General features: G+C 40.4%; 1 protein-coding gene across 3 annotated transcripts in view; it reads left to right on the forward strand.

Annotated features, from left to right (window-relative positions):
- The window catches only part of N4BP1 (NEDD4 binding protein 1), a 45,917-nt gene extending 27,040 nt beyond the window's left edge, over positions 1-18,877 (forward strand). Inside the window, exons 2-7 of one of the 3 annotated variants that reach the window (XM_057711198.1) lie at positions 1,982-3,669; positions 10,286-10,416; positions 11,978-12,074; positions 14,498-14,605; positions 16,195-16,302; positions 18,097-18,877. In XM_057711198.1, coding sequence (XP_057567181.1) covers positions 1,982-3,669; positions 10,286-10,416; positions 11,978-12,074; positions 14,498-14,605; positions 16,195-16,302; positions 18,097-18,454 — 2,490 coding nt within the window. In that variant the 3' untranslated portion in view covers positions 18,455-18,877. The remainder of the gene's footprint in view (positions 1-1,981; positions 3,670-10,285; positions 10,417-11,977; positions 12,075-14,497; positions 14,606-16,194; positions 16,303-18,096) is intronic. The other 2 variants (XM_057711199.1, XM_057711201.1) reach the window with 2 other exon arrangements.
- Positions 18,878-19,155: the final 278 nt, after the last annotated feature.

A 19,155-nucleotide genomic window follows, 5' to 3' on the forward strand; every position in this document is an offset into this window, starting at 1 on the left:
TTATTGGCTGCATGGGGTCTTGGTTGCTGCGCGTGGGCTTTCTGTAGTTGCAGAGAGCGGGGGCTACTCTTCATTGCGGTTTGTGGGCTTCTTGTTGCAGTGGCTTCTCTTGTTGCAGAGCATGGGCTCTAGGCGCCCAAGCTTCAGTAGTTGCGGCTCAAGGGCTCTAGAGCCTGGGCTTAGTAGTTGTGGCACACAGGCTTAGTTGCGCTGTGGCATGTGGGATCTTCGTGGACCAGGGCTTGAACCTGTGTCACCTGCATTGGCAGGCAGATTCTTAACCACTGAGCCACAAGGGAAGCCCCAGTTATCTCTATTCTATACCACCAAGCCCACAGAAATTCCAGGTTTATCCGAAAGAACATAAGGAAGTATAGAACTCATGACTGTACATTATACTGCTTGGGTTGAGCTTTTCCCCTTGATGTTTTCCTTGTATTTCTGGTGTTTCATCTCCTCATAGGAACTTTGTAGTTCTAAATGTGTAAACAAGGAATATGTACACATTTATATATAAATTCTAATGGGAGATATGTGGCCATTATAATAACAAGTATACATACACAGTAGATGCAAGTTTGTAAAGCCTCATTGTAACTGGTGCTGCACAGGTTGAATTTTTTTTTTTTTTTTTTTTTTTGGCTGCACTGGGTCTTAGTTGTGGCACATGGGATCTTTAGTTGTGGCATGTGGACTTCTTAGTTGTGGCATGTGAACTCTTAGTTGCAGCATGCATGTGGGATATAGTTCCCCAAACAGGGATCGAACCCAGGCCCCCTGCATTGGGAGTGTGCAGAGTCTTCCCCACTGGACCACCAGGGAATCCCCCAGGTTGAACTTTTAAACAGCACCGTTTTGGATAACACTATTTTGATTTTAGTTTGAAGTATAGATCAGGTATCGCCAGGCTCATTTCTTACAGATGTCTGTCCAGAAAGCTTTCACTGATAATTTAAAGTAAGTGTTTTTATTATTTAGTAAGCACTTGCAAGACACTATTGTTGGAACTTTATGTTCATTATTTCATTGAATTTCCTCAGAACACCTGAGATTGCACTAGCCTCTATTTCACAGTTGCAGAAACTGGGCTCAGAAGTGTTAGGTATCTTGAGCAAGGTCACCAGTTGTATGGCTGGAATTTGAGCCCAGGAACTTACTCAAGTGCCCAAGTTACTAACAAGTATGTTCCACTGTTGGTGTGAGTGCTCGCATGTTTACTTGATTCACACTTCTGCCTCCAGTGGCAACCTAATTGCTCAAGAACCCAGTTCCCCTTCTTACCTCCTTCATGCCTCTTTCAATACTAAATTTCACTGGAAACCGTAGCTTTATATCTGAGAATGGCAGTACTGTATAGCATTCTCTGGTTCTTTACGTTTAGATCTACTTTTAAATAGTCTAGTCTTTCTTAGAAAACAGACATAAAATTATACAGGGTATACATTGTTCCAGCCAGCTAGAAAAATTGTTTTGTTAAACTGATCTTGTTTTTAAATGCCTTCAAGAAAAAATCAGCCTATTTCATGTGGAAACAACAGTAGCAAAACAAAAGTCAAGGTTTGTTCTGGAATACATTGTTTGACTTGATTATCTTCTCTCTTAATTATGTCATAGTAGTAATAAATGACTAGTAGTAAGCAAAAATGTTCATTCTTTATAGGCATAAATAAGTCCAGTCTTGTCATTATCCATTGTGCAGCTGGGCAAACTCCTAAGATCACATTGCAAGATACACTATTGAAAATGTTAGAGATAACCACCTTTCAGTCTTAGATGCAAAGTTTTCAGTTCCTCTGAAAACAATTAAGTGACTTATATCTGTTATTTTACATATTTTAGTTAAAACGTGGTATTTTTTCCAAAGGTTTTAGCATGCTTTTGACTTTTGTGCAGCTTGATATTTGTAATTTCATGTGTAACATGATACATGCTGTTAAGGAGCTTTTGTAAATTGATCTAATTTCTTATCTTCTCCTTACAGGAATATATTAAAGGAATCTGTGAACCTGAACTAGAAGAAAGAGAATGTTACCCCAAGGCCATGCACTGCATTTTTGTTGGGGCACAGAGCCTATTTCTGAAGAGCTTGATTCAGGACACCTGTGCCGATCTCTGTATTCTGGACATTGGTCTTCTTGGCATCAGAGGAAGTGCCGAAGCTGTGGTCATGGCTAGGAGTCACATTCAGCAGTTTGTAAAGCTCTTTGAGAATAATGAGAACCTACCCAACAGCCAAAAAGAATCAGAGGTGAAAAGGGAATTTAAACAATTTGTTGAAGCTCACGCAGACAGTTACACAATGGACTTGTTGATTTTACCCACTTCCTTGAAAAAAGAACTTCTGGCACTCACCCAAGGTGAGGAGCATCTATTTGAAACAGGAGATGATGATGTTATTGAAATTAGAGATTCTAAACAAACAGAGTTTACAGAGAATGCTGCCACAGGGCTGAATATTTCCAGAGATGAAATTGTTTTGCAGGAAGATGCAAGAAATAAAGCTGGGACTCCTGTTTCTGAGCTTACAAAACAAATGGACACAGTCTTTTCTAGTTCACAGGATGTACTTTTTGTTCCAATAAATGGTGTAACCCCAGATGAAGAGGCGCTTTCCAAAGACAGGGTTTGTCATAAAAGAAGGTTTTCTGATTCTGAAGAAAGGCATACCAAGAAACAGTTTTCTTTGGAAAATGTTCAAGAGGGAGAGCTTTTACACGATGGTAAGACTGGAAGTATAATCATAGACCTGTCTGATTCTTCTACTGATGCCGAAAATTTAAGTCCAGATGTAAAAGACACTACTGAGGAAATGGAATACAACATCCTTGTAAACTTTTTTAAAACCATGGGCTATTCTCAAGAAATTGTCGAAAAGGTCATCAGGGAGTATGGGCCATCTACTGAACCATTATTGCTCTTGGAGGAAATTGAAAAAGAAAATAAAAGATTCCAAGAAGGCAAAGAAGTTTCACCTAGTACTGTGTATCCAGAGACTAACAGAACCAAAAATAAAGGTGTTTGTAGCAGCATAAATGAGCTTACAACAGATTCCACTCCAAAGAAAACACAAACTCACACACAGCAAAACGTGGTGGAAAATTTTTCTCAGTTACCATTCAAAGTAGAATCGAAACCATGTACCTCAAATTGCAAAATTAATACTTTCAGAACAGTGCCAATAGAACAGAAACAAGAAATCTGGAGTTCAAATCAGAACTACATTTGTAACACAGACCTTGAAACTGATGGCCTTTTACCGGCTGTTGCCCCTTCAAGTCCCAAAGAAGTTGTCAGTTTTGTTTCAAGAGGAGCTTCAAGTCACCAGCCCAGAATTCCAGTTTTTCCTGAAAATGGTTTGCAGAAGCAGGCAGAACCCTCGCTTCCGAATAATACAAAGTCTGCCTGTGAAAACCGCTCAAGGTGTTGTAGCTCTTCTCAATCTAAGCCAAACTGTCCACCCCTTTCTCCACCGATGCCACTGCCTCAGCTGTTACCTCCAGTTACTGATGCAAGGTTGGCCGGACCTTCTGAGCATATTGATTCCTCAGTTACGGGGGTTCAAAGATTTCGAGATACTCTGAAAGTGCCCTACAAGCTGGAATTAAAAAATGAGCCAGGGAGGACGGATTTGAAGCACATTGTTATAGATGGGAGCAATGTTGCAATTACGTAAGTCCATTCTCTTCTAATTATAGTTTTCAGTAGGGCTCTTAGCCATGTCTCAGAATTGCATGTGTTTATAAGAACTATCCTGTCGTCTGTGTAGTTGGCCTATAGCCTTACCTGACAAAAAGAAAGAAAAAAAACAGTCGATTGGGAAAGTTTTGTTATTCCATCCTCTGGGGTTGTAGACTCTGTCTTCACTCTGCTGAACCTGTATTTCTGGGGGCAAGGAATGATAGAAAACTTGTCTTTTCACATTGCATTTCCCAGTGATAAGAAGTATAGCCTTAAATCCTTAGATTCTTATGCCGTGAACACCAGTAGGTTCTGAATACGAGGACGAAGCATAAGACAAAAAAGAGACTTTTCTTTTTATGTACAACATGTCAGGTCTTTAGCGAGTATGTGCAGTGATAATAGGTGTGATGCACTTGTGTTATACTTTTGTTGATAGAGTGATAACAATTTTCCTTTCTAAGGAAATTCTTCAGTTTGAGCTTCTTTATGGGCCTCTAATCTTACTAAAAGTTTGTATATTTGTTTTTAGTAAAAGGAGTTAAATGATCGTTTCTCTTTAGCCTATCTTGGAACCCTCTTAGGGTTCTGATTTTATATTTCCAGTATGGGATTGGATTTCTTAAGGGGTGGTTTGATATAGTGACTAAGGAGAGTGTGGGGGTCAGAGTCAGAGTCTCCGCCCCACTGAGGACCAGCTGTTTAACCTCGCGCGAGTTTCGGCCTGCTGAGTTTCACTTGCTGCGGCCTTTTGCCCTGTCCTAAAGGACATGTTTATCATGCCATTTCAACAATTGCTAGGTAATCTCCCTCCGGTTTTCAAAACCAGTCACTCCATTGATTTTGAAGAAGTCTTCAAGGTTTAGCATTTTAAGTAGCTGCAATTCAAGAAAAGGGGCACCTGGACATGGAATGAGGAGAGGTTGAAATACAGTTGGCCTTTTAATGATGTGGGATTCGGGGGCACTGACCCTCTGCACAGTCAAAATAACTTTACAGTCGGCCCTCCATAAAGCTGTACTGCTGTGTCCTTGGATCATATAGTACTGTAGTATTTGCTACTGAAAAAATCAGCCACGTTTAAGTGACCCTTGAAGTTCAAACTTGTGTTGTTCAAGGGTCAACTGTACTTTTCTGAATTGCTGGATGTTTCTGTGACCTGTTGCCTAGGAGTTCTAAAAAGATCAGTTAATCCCCTAATTTTTTTAGGAATACTTGATAAAATTGAAAAATAAAATGAATTTTATTATTAAAATATGCATTTACTATATATTTATTTTTTGTTTTGTTGATTTTTTTGTTAGCATTTTCAAAAAAATTCATAAGAAGATAATATGATGAATTCCATGTTAGTTTCACTTGGGATTCCCTTGTGCCTACCACCTAACTTCAGTAATTATCAACTAACTCCTGGTCTGTCTTGTTTCATTTCAAACATTGTTTCATCTGTACCTCCTTTCACCCATTTTGAAGGAATTCTCAGATATCTCATTTCCATCTATAAATATTTTAGTATATTTTTTTAAATATGATTCTTTTGATTTTTATTTTTTGAATGGTGCTGTACTTTGCTGTCAGAAAAAGAAAAGAAAATGCCAGCATTTCACATGTTAAAATTTGAATATAGGCAGTAAAAATATGTAATATACTTGTCTTCATTTCCAAATAATACTGTTTATTGTCATTTCACTTTTATTTTTGGCAGTTCTTTTGGGGGAAACCCAGCAAATGGCCCACAGCTGCATAGCATTATCTAAGTAAAAATGTAAAGTGCAATTTCACTCACTTACAGTCCAAGCCCCACAGCAGTTCCTCATTGTTAACATTTCTTGAGCCAGATAATGATACAAAATTGAGGTCACGATTGTAATATTAATCCTCTTTCATTTTTCTGTATGTGGAGAGATTTCCCAAATTGGTGTTCAAAGACTAAGAAATGCAAATTAAGATAGAATGAGCAGCGATTTAGAATGACGCTTTTAAAAAACCTTTTTGTAGTAACTAGTGTATTTCTCAAAGGGGTCACTATTGCAATTCAGAGTTGTGCTGGCTATCCAGGACAGGAGGTTTTGCATCTCTGGTCCCTCCTACTTTGCCCATAATGCCCCCCAGCCATAGTGACACCCCAGAACACAGTCACATATTTCCTCACACCCTTCAGTACAGTACCATTTCTTTTAAAAACCACTAAATTAGTGCACTAAGGGAAATCACAAGCTGATTATTTGAGAGAGGATTTCAGTATTCTTTGAATTCACAGATGTCTCAATTTAAAAGCAACTCTTTTACAAAGGATGTGTTATCCTAAGAAGACAGACGTATACTTAATTTGATGTAGATTGATCTGAAAATATCAGTAATTAAAATTAAGTCTTATTCTGGGAAGAAGCTGTTTAATGGGTACAGGGTTTTATTTTGGAGTGATGGAAATGTTTTGGAACAAGATATAAATGGTGGTTGCACAACATTGTGAATGTACTAAATGCCACTGACTTGTTCGATTTAAAATGATTATGTTGTGAATTTCCCTTTAACTTTTTTTAAGTCAGAAAAAAAATTAATCATTCTAAGTCAACTGCTTTGATATTAGATGTGAATTATAGACTATAAATTCCATGAAGGAAGCGATTCATGTCTGTTCTGTTCACTGAACTACTCCCAAGGTCCATGGTGCTTGGCACATAGTAGCCCATCAGTGTTGATGTGTTGAATGAATGAATGAATGAAAGACTTAAGAAAGAAAGGATTGTTTAAATGACTCTTCACCACCCATTTATAGCTTGCTCTTCCAATTGCTATTCTAATAATCAATTTGGATTACATTTCAACAAATATTTGGAATCTTAAAACGGAAGCACTTGTTATGTGTCAGGTACTGTATCTTTATCTTTTAAAATATAATCTTCACACCAGTTGTGTGAGGTAAAAGTTATCTGTAATGTACATAACATGAAATGGCTTAAAACTGTTGTCCAGAATTGTGCAGATATGAGATTTGGGCCCATGATATTGCTCTCCAGAGCCATTGTACACCTTGCCTCTTCCCACAGAAATTGAGGTTGAATTTTTAGGGCTTGGCAACGTTGGATACATAAGTCTTGAGTTGCTTAGGCATTGCTGGGTTAACCTCACTACCTTGACTCAGCTAATTGAGGTAGTAGTTAAAAAGGAAATTTGGGTCCTTAAGCATTAGGTTTGAACCCCACCTTAAAGCCACTCAGGCCCACCCATCCCTGGGTTTCTGCAAAGCCTTTGTTTATTTGCCTCCAGAGTGATGTCTGCAGTTATAACACACCGTGAGAAATTCCGAAATACCCTACTTAATGCTGCTGATTATGCATATCTCTACTTGGTTTTTCCCCTTTGTCACCATGAATGAGTCAAACGATGAGTAAATGGAAATTGTTTGCGGTGTATGGCTAGACATCACCGTGGTGGCCAGATAACACTCAGTCTCTGTCAGTCTGAAACTTCAGCATAAGAGCACCTGACTTATCTGGATAGATAATTTTCCATGTAGGTGAGGTTTGCCTCTTAACTTGCCTATGTATTTTAACTATTGTTCGTGCTAGTCTTTCTGTATCAGGGTTCCATGGCTATTTTCATTAAGTAGAAGCTATAGAAAGGAATTCTTCTTTCCTGGGTAACTCAGAAAGGTTTTTCACTCTTTACCCATATTGCCCTGTCTGGTTCTGACAGCCGTGAGTTTTTATCAGGTCTTTATCACCCATCTCCTCTCTGCTTTGGACCCTCTTCTTTCTAGTTGACTGTCTGCTACAATATGGAAAACAACCAGATGATATAACTTGTTTCCAAGCATATGGAAACAGGAGTTTAAATCTCCCTTGAGAGCCTGCACACCTGGCTTCTCAGGCTTAGTATCTGTTAATTCTACATTTGGATCTGGGAACCCCAGAGCTTTGGCCTTCACAGAGATAGAGAGGTTTTGTATGTATACCCTCTGTCTCTGAGTCAAAAGAGACCGTTGGTCTGAGATTACCTGTCAGCAGGTTGCTCTGGGTTGATTGCAGGGAGGGCTAGGAGACAGCACACATTTTTTTTTGTCTGGTCAGGATGTGAGAGTAAAAGTAGGAAGGGTCAAGGACCCTTCTTATTATTTTAAGGTCACTAGTTTGGCTCCACTTGATTTTGTTTCTGTTGGTTTGTTTTCTGGATTAGTCCATATATTCTCTACCAGAATTTAGAACTGTTATTTATTCCTAAAACAGCTCTAGAGATTTTTCAGGGTATTAAAAATGATTTGCTCTTATCACTGAGGATAACAAACCCTTTGGAAATTTGTTTTAGCGCTAATGTTTCTAGAAACTCCACTTTCCCCCTCTAGGCTTGGGAGGAGTCCGGGGCAGCAGAATTTTATCTACTGTCACTTCCCTGCTTTTCCTTAGTGACGCAGTGTAATGGACTAGGGCCTTTATTTGCACCCAGTTTCTACTGCTGCCATCAACAGAAGCGTTTAAGGAAAAGAGGAAAAAGAGTTCAAACACATTTGTGTCTGATGAATAAGCTAAGAAGGCACTTTATAAAGCTTTTTTAGTGCATTTCTCTCAAGGGTAAGACCCCCTGTACAAACACTCCCCCTCCCCCAGCGTCTTTTCCAGTAACAAATGTCATATTACCATTCTTGCCATATTTAAATGCTTTTAGATGAACAAACCACTGCTAAGTTATTTCATTGAGTGGGTTTGTTTACTTGCATATGTTTTCTGGGGTATAGCTGATGCTTGTGTAGTCTCTTCTTTATGGTTCATAGAGGAGAAGGTGGGCTTTAGCCTTTAAAAGGCATTTTTGAGCCACTCTTCTGGATGTTAGATGTTTGTTACAGGTCCAGTCCATTCCTGCTCCATGAGAATGTAGATTTAGTTGGGGACAGAACCACAGGGGGGTAGTGGGTAGTTCAAAGGGCACTGGCCCAGGAGTGAGGAAACATCAGTCTAATCCTAGCTTATCCAACTTCTGGCAGAGCAGGCTGAGCAAGTGGCTCTGTCTCTCAAGAGGTGTTTCATTCTTTTTATCTCTAACATGAATCTAAATGCATTCCTAAATTCTGTGGTTCTGGTGTGCAGTACAAGATAGCAAGTCAGAGAAAAGGAGAGGGATAGTTGAGGACCTGTGTCTAGAGACAGCTTCATAGAAGAAGAGAGATTGGACGTGGATCCTGAGGGCATTTGGGGAGGAGATTTAAGAGATAAGAAAAAGCTCAGAGCCCAGGAGGAGTCAGATGGCAAGACCACCCGGTCAAAACCCACAGTATGATATTGGTGGCAACAGAAAGTGCTCTTTGGCCAGATCTCACCTGCCTAGTCAGGTGTGGAGGTGCCCTCAAAGCCAGGCACTGGATTTGTCTGGAAGGATAATGCTGTAGAAGGGCTTGAGCAGAATCAGAGACTGCATGGGTGCATTTCAGGGTCAGTCTAACTAGAGTTTGCAAGGGTGGGTTAGAATTAGCAGAGCCTGGGGACACTTAGTGCCTGAGGAGGCAGAACTCCAAGTGAAGGAAGTATCCACTAGTGATTTTGACATGTGAGAAGACAGGACTGAAGATGCAGAATTTACTGTTATTGCATCGTAGATGATCATTGACGCAGTGAAGACAGATTTTGCGAATCTCAACTGTAACATCACAGGGATTTCTCCTTTCTTTCTTTCTTTCTGATACTCATGGGTAGACAAAAGGATTATCACCTGCAGATTTTCAGACTTTTAAAAAAACTTTTTAAATAAAACCTCTACTTTTATTTAATTGCTGGAAAATAAATTTTAAATTTTTTTCTTTGTTTATTTTGAAATTTAGCAGGTTTTGGGGTAAGGAACAATTTTTAATCCTCTATACCAGGGGTTACAAATTAGGGGCTGAATCTGGCCACCACCTGTTTTTGTAAACATGGAACTTAGGCACACCCCTTCACTTACAGTTGACAGTTCCATGGCACAGCAGACATTGTCTGGCCCTTTGCAGAAAAATTGTACTCACTCAATGTTCAGTACTATCCCTTCTTTACTTTCCCCCTGCCTTTCTGCTTCCTTGAACAACATCATGTGCACTCATAGTTTCATTTGAGTCTTGCCCTCAACTTGTTTCCTGGAAGCTGTAAACTGAGTCAGTTTCACAGTTCTCCAGAAAGGGGATGCAGCCCTCCCTCCTGATGGCAGAGGCATTCGAAGCCTTTGAAAATTGTGGTGGTGAGGACCATGTCATGGAATAATTCTGATCGAAGCTGCTTCTGCTTCAGCAACAAATTCCTTCATGAAACTCATAAAAGATTCTCAGAAGCAGGTGGACTAGGACTGTCTAGAATGGGCTTGTGATAAACAAGTAATGCCCTGAAGCTCTAACTGCGTTCTGCCACAAAAGCACAGTCAATTAAATCAATTGAATAAAATATAACAGAAATCACAAAGCTATTAGGAGTCACATTTCCTATCATGATTTCTCTCTTGGCTTTGCAGAGCAGCAAACTATCAAAGGAAATTTTGTTCTAATTGTTTTTGTTGTATGTGGATTTTACCTTTTCACCTTATCATGATGAAACTTAACATACATTAAACATGCTTTAAACTGAAATAAATTTTACTTATTTTCATATAGCCATGGTCTGAAAAAGTTCTTTTCTTGTCGTGGAATTGCAATTGCTGTTGAATATTTTTGGAAGCTTGGCAACAGAAACATCACTGTATTTGTCCCACAGTGGAGAACAAGGCGTGATCCTAATGTCACAGGTGAGGCAAACTGATTTTCCCAGATTACTAATTAGGCATTTAATGAGTTGGCTTGTGATTGCAACACAGACTGCTTAGAATAGTGCCATGTGCCATAGGCAGCAGCTTTAAAAACAAAACTGTAAATTTATTGCACCCAGCTTAAAAAAGAAAACAAACCAATTGCAGAGAGTGTTATAAGGAATAACTGGGGGAAGGATGGAAAGTTAAATAGCTGTTTATATAGAAAGTTACATTAGACTTCATTATATATCACAAAAACTTTCTCTGACTTTTTAAAAAGTTGACTAAATATGTCTTTCAAGTAGACTGGGTTTCTTCCTCTTTTAAATAGTATTTTTGAAAACGGTTATTTGATAAATTTGGAGCCCTGAAATAGAATGTCTTTTGAATAGTCTGTTTAATAGCTTGATAGAAGTCATTTATGTTAATTGCATGGTACTACATGGCCAACCTGCAGGCCACACACAAAAGGTTTGAACTTATTATGGATCCTTAAATATTCCAGAGAAACTTAAAGTTCTTTGTTTCTTGGGTCTTAATAGGAAGACCAGTAAAAGGGCTATTATGCCAGGCAGTTTGACACATCCGATTACCTGGAAATAAAAGGTAGTTTGGGAGGAGGAAGGGTGAGGACAGGATTCACCCAACACATTTACAACAGGCAGTAAAACTTAGTCACTGTTGAGGTGGAAATGGTAAAACCACATTTCCCAAGTGTCCCAGCTTCCCTTACTTGGGGGAATGTATTTGTCCTAACAGAAGGTACTTGAGAAATAAGGCGGATCCAGTCATTTCAGTTATTTTTGCAGTAGCATCCCTGAGCCTCGTAAGCCTTATGTGCTGTACATTTCTAGAACCATAGAGACTGTGGGCATTTCAGCTTGTCATTGGTGAGTACCATTGTAGGGAATGCAGGTGTGGGAATCTTAGATTCTGAGCTTCCAGCTTCTTTTTTGCCCATTACTTGTTTGTGGCTTTGGCCCTTCTTTATCCCCTGTCATGACCCAGTCCCGTGAAATCAGTAAATATTTGTACAGATAACAGAGAGAGGTTAGATAGGCTGCCAGCCAGAGGGAGATTTGACAAACCCTTGGAATAGGACCAAGCAGACCTTACTTGGGACGAGGACAGAGCAGTTTGTCTGCCTCTACTGCCATCACTCTTCCTGTTCCCACCCCCACCCTCTCTCAGAGACTCTTGCCCTCATTCTCTTTGTCCTCTACTGCTTGTAATGTGGCTGCAAAAAAGTTCTTAAAAATAAGATCCATTAAATATAGATTGATGGTTTCCCTTCTTAATTTAAGAAGCAAATGAGTTGAACATTTTTAAGTTTATGAGCTAAAGTCAGTTTTTACATTATATTTGTCTTAGTATATGTCTTGCTTGATTTTTTATATTTTTCTTCCCAGTAAGTTAGTGAAATTGAGTCTTCTTGAGTCAGTAGAAAAAAGGTTTCCCACAACTCTCCAAGTGAAACATTTGGGAGTGCTTTCATTTATTTAAAGATCTGGGAAAATAGCCTTTTTCTGAATATGTATTCAACTTATTCCATGAACAGAACAACACTTCTTAACCCAGCTCCAGGAGCTCGGAATATTATCTTTAACTCCTGCACGGATGGTCTTTGGAGAAAGAATTGCTTCTCATGATGACAGGTATGAAAGGCCGTTTTCCTTTCTGAAGTGGGTGTGGGGTGGTGAGGAGCCAGCCACCTGCTCCACCAGACGGTTCATCAGGCACCTGGACCCACAATCTTAAAGGACACACTTGACTCGGGTTTGAGAATTTTAACATTTATGGTCATTAAGGTTATACATTCAGTGGTCTTTGCTGTGTGGTTTAGGGACATTACCAAAGAAGCTTTTGAGTTAGAATTTTTTTTAAAATAAAACATGACTGAGAATCTGTAAGTAAAAGTAGATATTGAGTTGTAGTCTTTTTTGATACTTCCTAAAAGTAGCTTTTGTCTTGCCTTAGTGTGGCAGCCTCAAGAGTGGTTTCCAGACATTCTCTGTCTCCTCCTGGTTATATTTGGCCAGTGACTTAGTCTGTCATTGTAGTGGCCTGAACCCTCAATATTTCTTTCACATAATAGAAGACAGTCTCAGCTGACACTCGTGTTATAGAAATAAGCTGCATTTCTTAGGTTGGTACTCAGAGAGCAGGTGCTAAAACAACAAGCTTTACTCTGCACCTTTTTTTTTTTTTTTTTTTCTAAACACCTTGCTGAGCACCAGCCAAGTCCAGTGTGCAGAGCCGAACTCCTGGAACACACATGATTCAGATGCGCTTCCTGCCCTAATGAGTTTTTGATCTGGGGGAGAAGGCACACAAATAAGTAATAGAGGGGAGTTCTGCTGTGGTTGAATAAGAGAAGGTTCTAGACATGACCAGTGGCATTAAAACCAGTTTTCAAACCCTCCTGTTGTGATACAAAGTTAGTAGTAGTGAACCTACAAGTGGCTGGGAAGCTAAGCGTTGGCCGCCTGTGCTTTCCTCTCCTGCACTCACCCTCTTTCTCTCACTCTGGCTTCTAGCACATAAGCCCCTGGTGGTTTTGTCTCAGTGTTCTACCACAGTGCTCCCTCACACTGAAGACAGTGCTTAGCTTGTAACCCAAGGTAGTGAGTGATGGTCAGATGGGTAAGAGATGAAAAGAGGGGCTTAGCAGGGGAAGGGGACTTGGGGTAACAGCAGACATTCAGCAAAACATCCAAAGGGCCTTCTCACTGACAGCCGCTTACCCTTCATACCCTGGTATGAGAGACCAGATCTGATGGGGAGAATCAGAGGTGGCCTGAAAGAAGAGTGTGGGAGGAAGCACCTTGGGGCGGGAGCATAGGTGAGAAAGTACTGAGAGACTGAGATGGAGGGACTGCTCTTGCTCCAGCTCTGAGATGCTGGATAGGGACCCTGGAGTGCTCAGGTGAAAAGGCAAGTTGGACTGCTGGGCTCATGAAGAGCCTTCAGATGCTCTAACGCTGCAGTTTCATTCTCACACCAGCAGAATTTAAATGCATGTGCAAGTATATAGGCTAGGCTTTTGCTTAATTTATATGGCTCTCTGGGTTTTTAAGAGATGTAAATATATGTCCTGATTCATAGTACATGCACAGAAGCCTTACTACCTATTTTTGTTACTACCTCCGGGCAAACATTTCCACGTGCAGTTCATGCCAGTTAGAAATAATTTAAGATACTTATTAATAAATCCAAAATGCTAAATCATATTTACTTACCAAGGTTTCCTAAGATTTCTGAAACTGATAAGGCTTGTTTTTTAATCTCTTTTTAAGTACTCGCTACTGTTAATAAAAGCAGTTTGCACCTTTAATTCTAATGCTTCTCTTAATTTATTGTCTCATTATCTTTGTCTTCATTGCCTCAGGCAAATGTGGTCATCCTGGCTAGGGGATAAAACTCACATTATCCTCACAACTCTCTGATTAAGAAGATTTGAACATTACAGTCTCCAACAATGAAATAGAATTCTCCTTAATATTTAATTCTTACCCTGTCTGATTACCGTGTATCTTTTCATAATTTGCATTTGACTGGATCTATAACTTGGACGAAACTGAATGGCAATTCTAAACATCTCTTCTCAAGTCAGAGCAGAAAATGTGAATTTAGGCATTAAAAAAAAATTGCAAGGCTGACTGTGCCAGGCAACTAATCTTAGAACCAAAGTACCGTAGCTTAGCAACTAAAAACCGAATAGTGATTCACGGGCTTGTCAACTGTAATTCATTCTCTACTCTAGTCCTCACACATTATCTTATCACCCTTTATTGATAATACAACTTCTCTAGAAAAATGTGTAAATATGGTTGAGATTATTTTAAAAAGATTGTATGAAAACCAGATCTTCATTTATAATCATTCTAGTAATTTCAGATGTTCAGTATTTCAGATTGATCTTGAGTTGACAGGGGCTTAACTTTTCTCCTTCCCAGCCTTGGTTAAATCTTTGGTGATTTTCCTGTGGAAAGTAAATCCTTTTGTTTTCTTGTAACACAGCTTCTCTGAGCCAGACATGCCTAGCTTGCTCTTTGTAACTACTCTTATGTTACCATAGGTTTCTGCTACACCTAGCGGACAAAACTGGTGGCATAATTGTAACAAATGATAACTTCAGAGAATTTGTGACTGAGTCAGCTTCTTGGAGGGAAATAATTACAAAAAGGTAATAGTTTCTTCTTTGTCTTTGGTCAGAGATGGTTTTTGTTGTTTGTTTTGTGTCCACCTTGGAAGCAGTGTAGGGTACCAAAAGTCTAAGACTGTTGCTCCCAGTCCACAGGATGGCTGGCCCCTCTCAGTAAGTGGGAGGACTCAACACAGAGCAGCAGTCAGCAGGTAATGTGTGAGCATGCTCTAGTGTCTTCTGTAGATCAGTTTTCTCTGGCAGGAGGCAAGAGGCACATCGTTGTGGCACAGTTAACACTCTGTGATGGAGCAGAAATGGCCACCTAACTTGACCTTGCCCTGATGCCGAGAGACACGTAAGCAAGTCATTGGGCCTCCTGACTTTACTCAACTATGAAATATGAATGTTGGGCTTAGTAACGACTGTAATTTCAGCAAGAGGATAGGATCAAAATTAATATGCTGATTGGGTTTTCACTTTGGGGAGAGGAGAGAGTATTTCTGCTTTTTAACATCTGATGCTTTTCTTAAGCATGTTCCCATCAAAATTTAGCCATCTTTATTGAAAACATGTTGAATATCATCCAAAATAACAAACTCAAGTCAGGAGTTTGCCATCACTACTGTAAGTTTTTTGTTTGCAGTGACACTCTGAATGTGTTCACCTGCATTAAGATCAGTGAACACAGGCTTCCAGGACTTTCCATTAACAAGCAGCATCTGACAAGTTACTTAACAAAAAGCAATAGTCTTGTGGTAGTGCCACGGATGAGTCATAAATGCCACAGATCTAGAAAACATACCTCAAGGTTGTGTATATCTAGTATAACTAGTATATAACCCGTGTAACTGCGTACTTACCTCTCTAGGGGTTTCACAGTTGCCCCTTGTCTGATATTTATATTTTGTTGAATCATTAGAGGATTTTAGAAAATGATTCCTTGCTGCATCATTTTAGAAAATGATGCCCAGGTGAAAGTTAGTCACTATATGCATTTTGACTATTAAAAAACTGCACAGTTAACAAGCCATTAATCTTCTAGGATATGTTTCTGTTGGATCTGTGCCCTGGGCTCATTGTCAGTATCTGTTGGACACTCATCTGTGTACGCATGGAAGGTTCAAATGCAATCAGGACTTCACACACCAGTGCACTGCCTTCAGAATTAGTAAAACAAGGCAGAAACCAAAGTCCAGGCAACAGACCAGGCATTTGGACTTTTTTAAACATTTTTCTAGACTTGATCTGACCTTCAGTATTCTTTCTTCGTATACTGTTTCCCTTTTTTAAAAGAACAGCAGTGGGTTTGCTTATGGACTCATTTATTCAAAAATTAAACCTTTGTTGAGCACCTGTTGTATCCTAAGCTGACAGTCTTTCAATCCTATTTTTCAAAGTTACATTGAAAGTTATGTTAGGAGAAGCAGCTGCTTCCCAGGCCCAGGTAAAAATCTGGAAGTCTTGATAAGAAATGTGAGAGCCAGTGGGTAAAAGTTTCTTATTCTATTGTATTTGTATCCCAAAGAGAAATTAAAATGGTTTAACTGGTATGTATTTGTTTTTTGCTGTAGGCAGTGAGCAGTCTTGTAATTTTTCTCTCTAGCCTGTAACTGTTCTCCATGTCGTAGATTGCTGCAGTACACCTTCGTGGGGGACATATTCATGGTTCCCGATGATCCTCTGGGAAGAAGTGGACCTCGTTTAGAAGAATTTCTTCGGAAGGAAGTCTTCCTTAGGTATTTCCCTTTTCAGATTGCCTTGTATTTACAGGTTTGTTTCAGTTCTTTATGCTTCAGTGCCAGTGCTCTCTCTCTCTAAAGATTAAAAATAGTTTTATTTTAAAAAAAATAGCCTTAGACTTAGTGCTGATGAAATATACATGGAATGTCTCCCAAAGACCAGATCTTCATTTGTGGTCCTTTTGGTTTTAATCCCAGGAGAGGATGGGGAGCCAAACTTTCTGTAGGTCTAGAAGACAAAGCAGATTTTGCTAGTGGTCTCTTATTAGTGAATGCAACTTCGATTCATTGTGTGTCTCTGAATATCTTTTTTAAGTTCATTTTCCCATGTCATTTGCTTTGAATATTTTATGCTTATATTAATTTATTTGCTATTCAGGAATCAGTACCTGTGGAAGTGTTACTTTCTACCTCCCTGAATGGAGAAGCCAGTATTCTTTATTTATGCAAAATTGATAGTTTAGGTTTTCTTTGTTGTAGATTAGGGTTTTTTGTTTGTGTTTAAAGACATGTGCTAGTGGTTGTTTCTGTTTACAGGATTCTAAAGTAAAGGACATTGTTAACTAAAGTGTCCTGCGTGCCTGAGTGACAGATTGTGTTCCCCAGTGATAGGCCTTTTCTCTTTTTTAAAAGTAAAATAGGCTACATTTCTGCGTGTTTCTCAGCAGATATTTGCACAGGGATGTTATGTTGTCTAAACTGAAAGGAATCAGATGCATAGCTCCCCCAGCTTTCTAAGGCAGTGAGACTTTATAGCTGATCCTTTCCATTTATAACAAGATCCTTTGGGGGACGGGTGGTTCACACAGAGCTATCTTCTGCACCCGAGACCCACATGATTTCCGCTTCCAGGTCTTGTGAATCATTTCTCTTTTGATCCTTTGGATTTTATTACACAGATGAGGACTTAGCTCCCAAAGGTCTACACCAAGAGAATGGCAGCCATTTTTAACACCTGCTTGATGTCCGTACGTCTCATTTTTCTTCCGGAAGTCTTAACTTGGAAATCCACCACTAGGCTTTAAGACCTGAGGCCTGTGTGTACACATCAAGGCCCGCGGGTCAAACAGTGGAAGAAGAGTTCTGGCTCCTTCTACAACCTCAGCAGCCTGGCAGCAGGGTCAGTCCTGCCTGCTCACCTAATGGCTCTTTACAAAAATGTTAACTAATTGAATGAGAAGTTAATAATAGCTCCCCCCACAGAGGGACTGAGCTCCTGAAGTTGGGAAAAGTGTTCATTCAGCCCCATTTCTCAGCTGCAAGCCAGAGCCAAGTGGGAGGCTTTCTAATGGTACAGATGCCCTATACACACTCATGTCCATTCAAGTCGTGGACACCAACATCTGACTCAGACCTGGGGGGCTGGGGAGGCAACCTCTGCTTTAAGTGGGTTCCTTTTTCTGAGCCCCATCAGCCAGGCCCCGCAGAATCAGAATCAGCAGGAGAGTAGGGCCCTGTTTCCAGACCTTTTGAACACTTCCAGGTGGTTCTGATACACCCTGGTTCAGAGCCAAGCAGCTGGATGGGGTCAGTCCTCACAGCAGCAGGCCAGGGAGGTGGAGTCGCTCACGAAGAGCCAGCATTCCCTGCCACGACTGGTCTGGAGTTGGTGTCAGTCCCCGTGGGCCCATCCATGGGCGGCAGCCATCCCTGCCTTGGCTACAGTCTTCTATCTTGCCTTCAGAGGCCAGGGAGCAGCTCCTTGAGCTTTGAGGTCAGCAGCAGATATTTTTAGACAGATTTCTTGTATATCTCATAACCCAGCTCACCAGGACTTGCTTCCATTCACAGAGACATGCAGCCCCTACTCAACGCCCTGCCAAATGTGGGCATGTTTGACCCCAGCTTCAGAGTCCCTGGCGCCCAGGCAGCCAGCACCAGCCACCAGCCTTCGGCCCGGATTCAGGGCACCCCACCCAGCCACTGGCTTCCTCAGCAGCCTCGCTTCCCACTGTTGCCAAGCCTTCCCAACATGCAGCAGAAGCTTCCCATGCCAGCACAGAGATCTCCTGTAGAAACCAGTGAGCTGAGGGAAGCCCTTCTGAAGATCTTCCCTGACTCAGAGCAAAGACTGAAAATCGACCAGATCTTGGCGGCTCATCCATACATGAAAGACCTGAACGCGCTCTCCGCCATGGTGTTAGACTGAAGGCCATCGGGAGCTGGGGCTCTGGGCTGAAGATGCACCCAAGCTGGTATCTGCACGTGTCAGCGGGAAGTGACATAATGTGAAGAAACCCATTTCCCAGTGGAAATGCTGTTGTTGTATATAGGAAAAAAAAAAAAAAAAAAAAAACATGTTTTGTGTATAAAAAAAATCTGGGTTTTCAAAACCAGCTTTTTTCTATATATAAATTATGCTGCTATTACAGATTTAACATTTTCTGTAAAAGGAAAGTCTACATTTTCTGCCTGTTCAGAACTGTTTAATAGCAGTTACTCTTGAGTGTACCTACATTTTTATGTTTTTTAAACTATTTTCCTTAATGCTGAAAATATTGACAAATGGAAATAATTAGCCTTTCTAAATAAAAAAAGAGTTGCTTTCTTAGGGAAAGCAAGACCTCTTAAAGTATATTTTCTTGAGATGACTATGTCACGTCCACTAACATAAAGTGTGCTCACCCTTTCCAGCCTCCTCTGCCCTCACCCCTGGAATGAGAGTCCATAAGAGTTAGTTTTGCTCCTCTGGGGTCTTTCGTTGGAGCCATTTGTGAGAGTGGACAAGTGGTGCCACTAGATGGCACCTTGTGCCTAAGCCATTGGTAATGACCAGGGCAAAGTGAGACGCACTCAATATCCAGGCTGGAAGAAACTTGAGAGCCCATGTAGTCCAGCCCTTCCTCCCCT

This window comes from Hippopotamus amphibius, chromosome 16 (assembly GCF_030028045.1).
Source record: "Hippopotamus amphibius kiboko isolate mHipAmp2 chromosome 16, mHipAmp2.hap2, whole genome shotgun sequence".
NCBI classification, from domain to species: Eukaryota; Metazoa; Chordata; class Mammalia; order Artiodactyla; family Hippopotamidae; genus Hippopotamus; species Hippopotamus amphibius.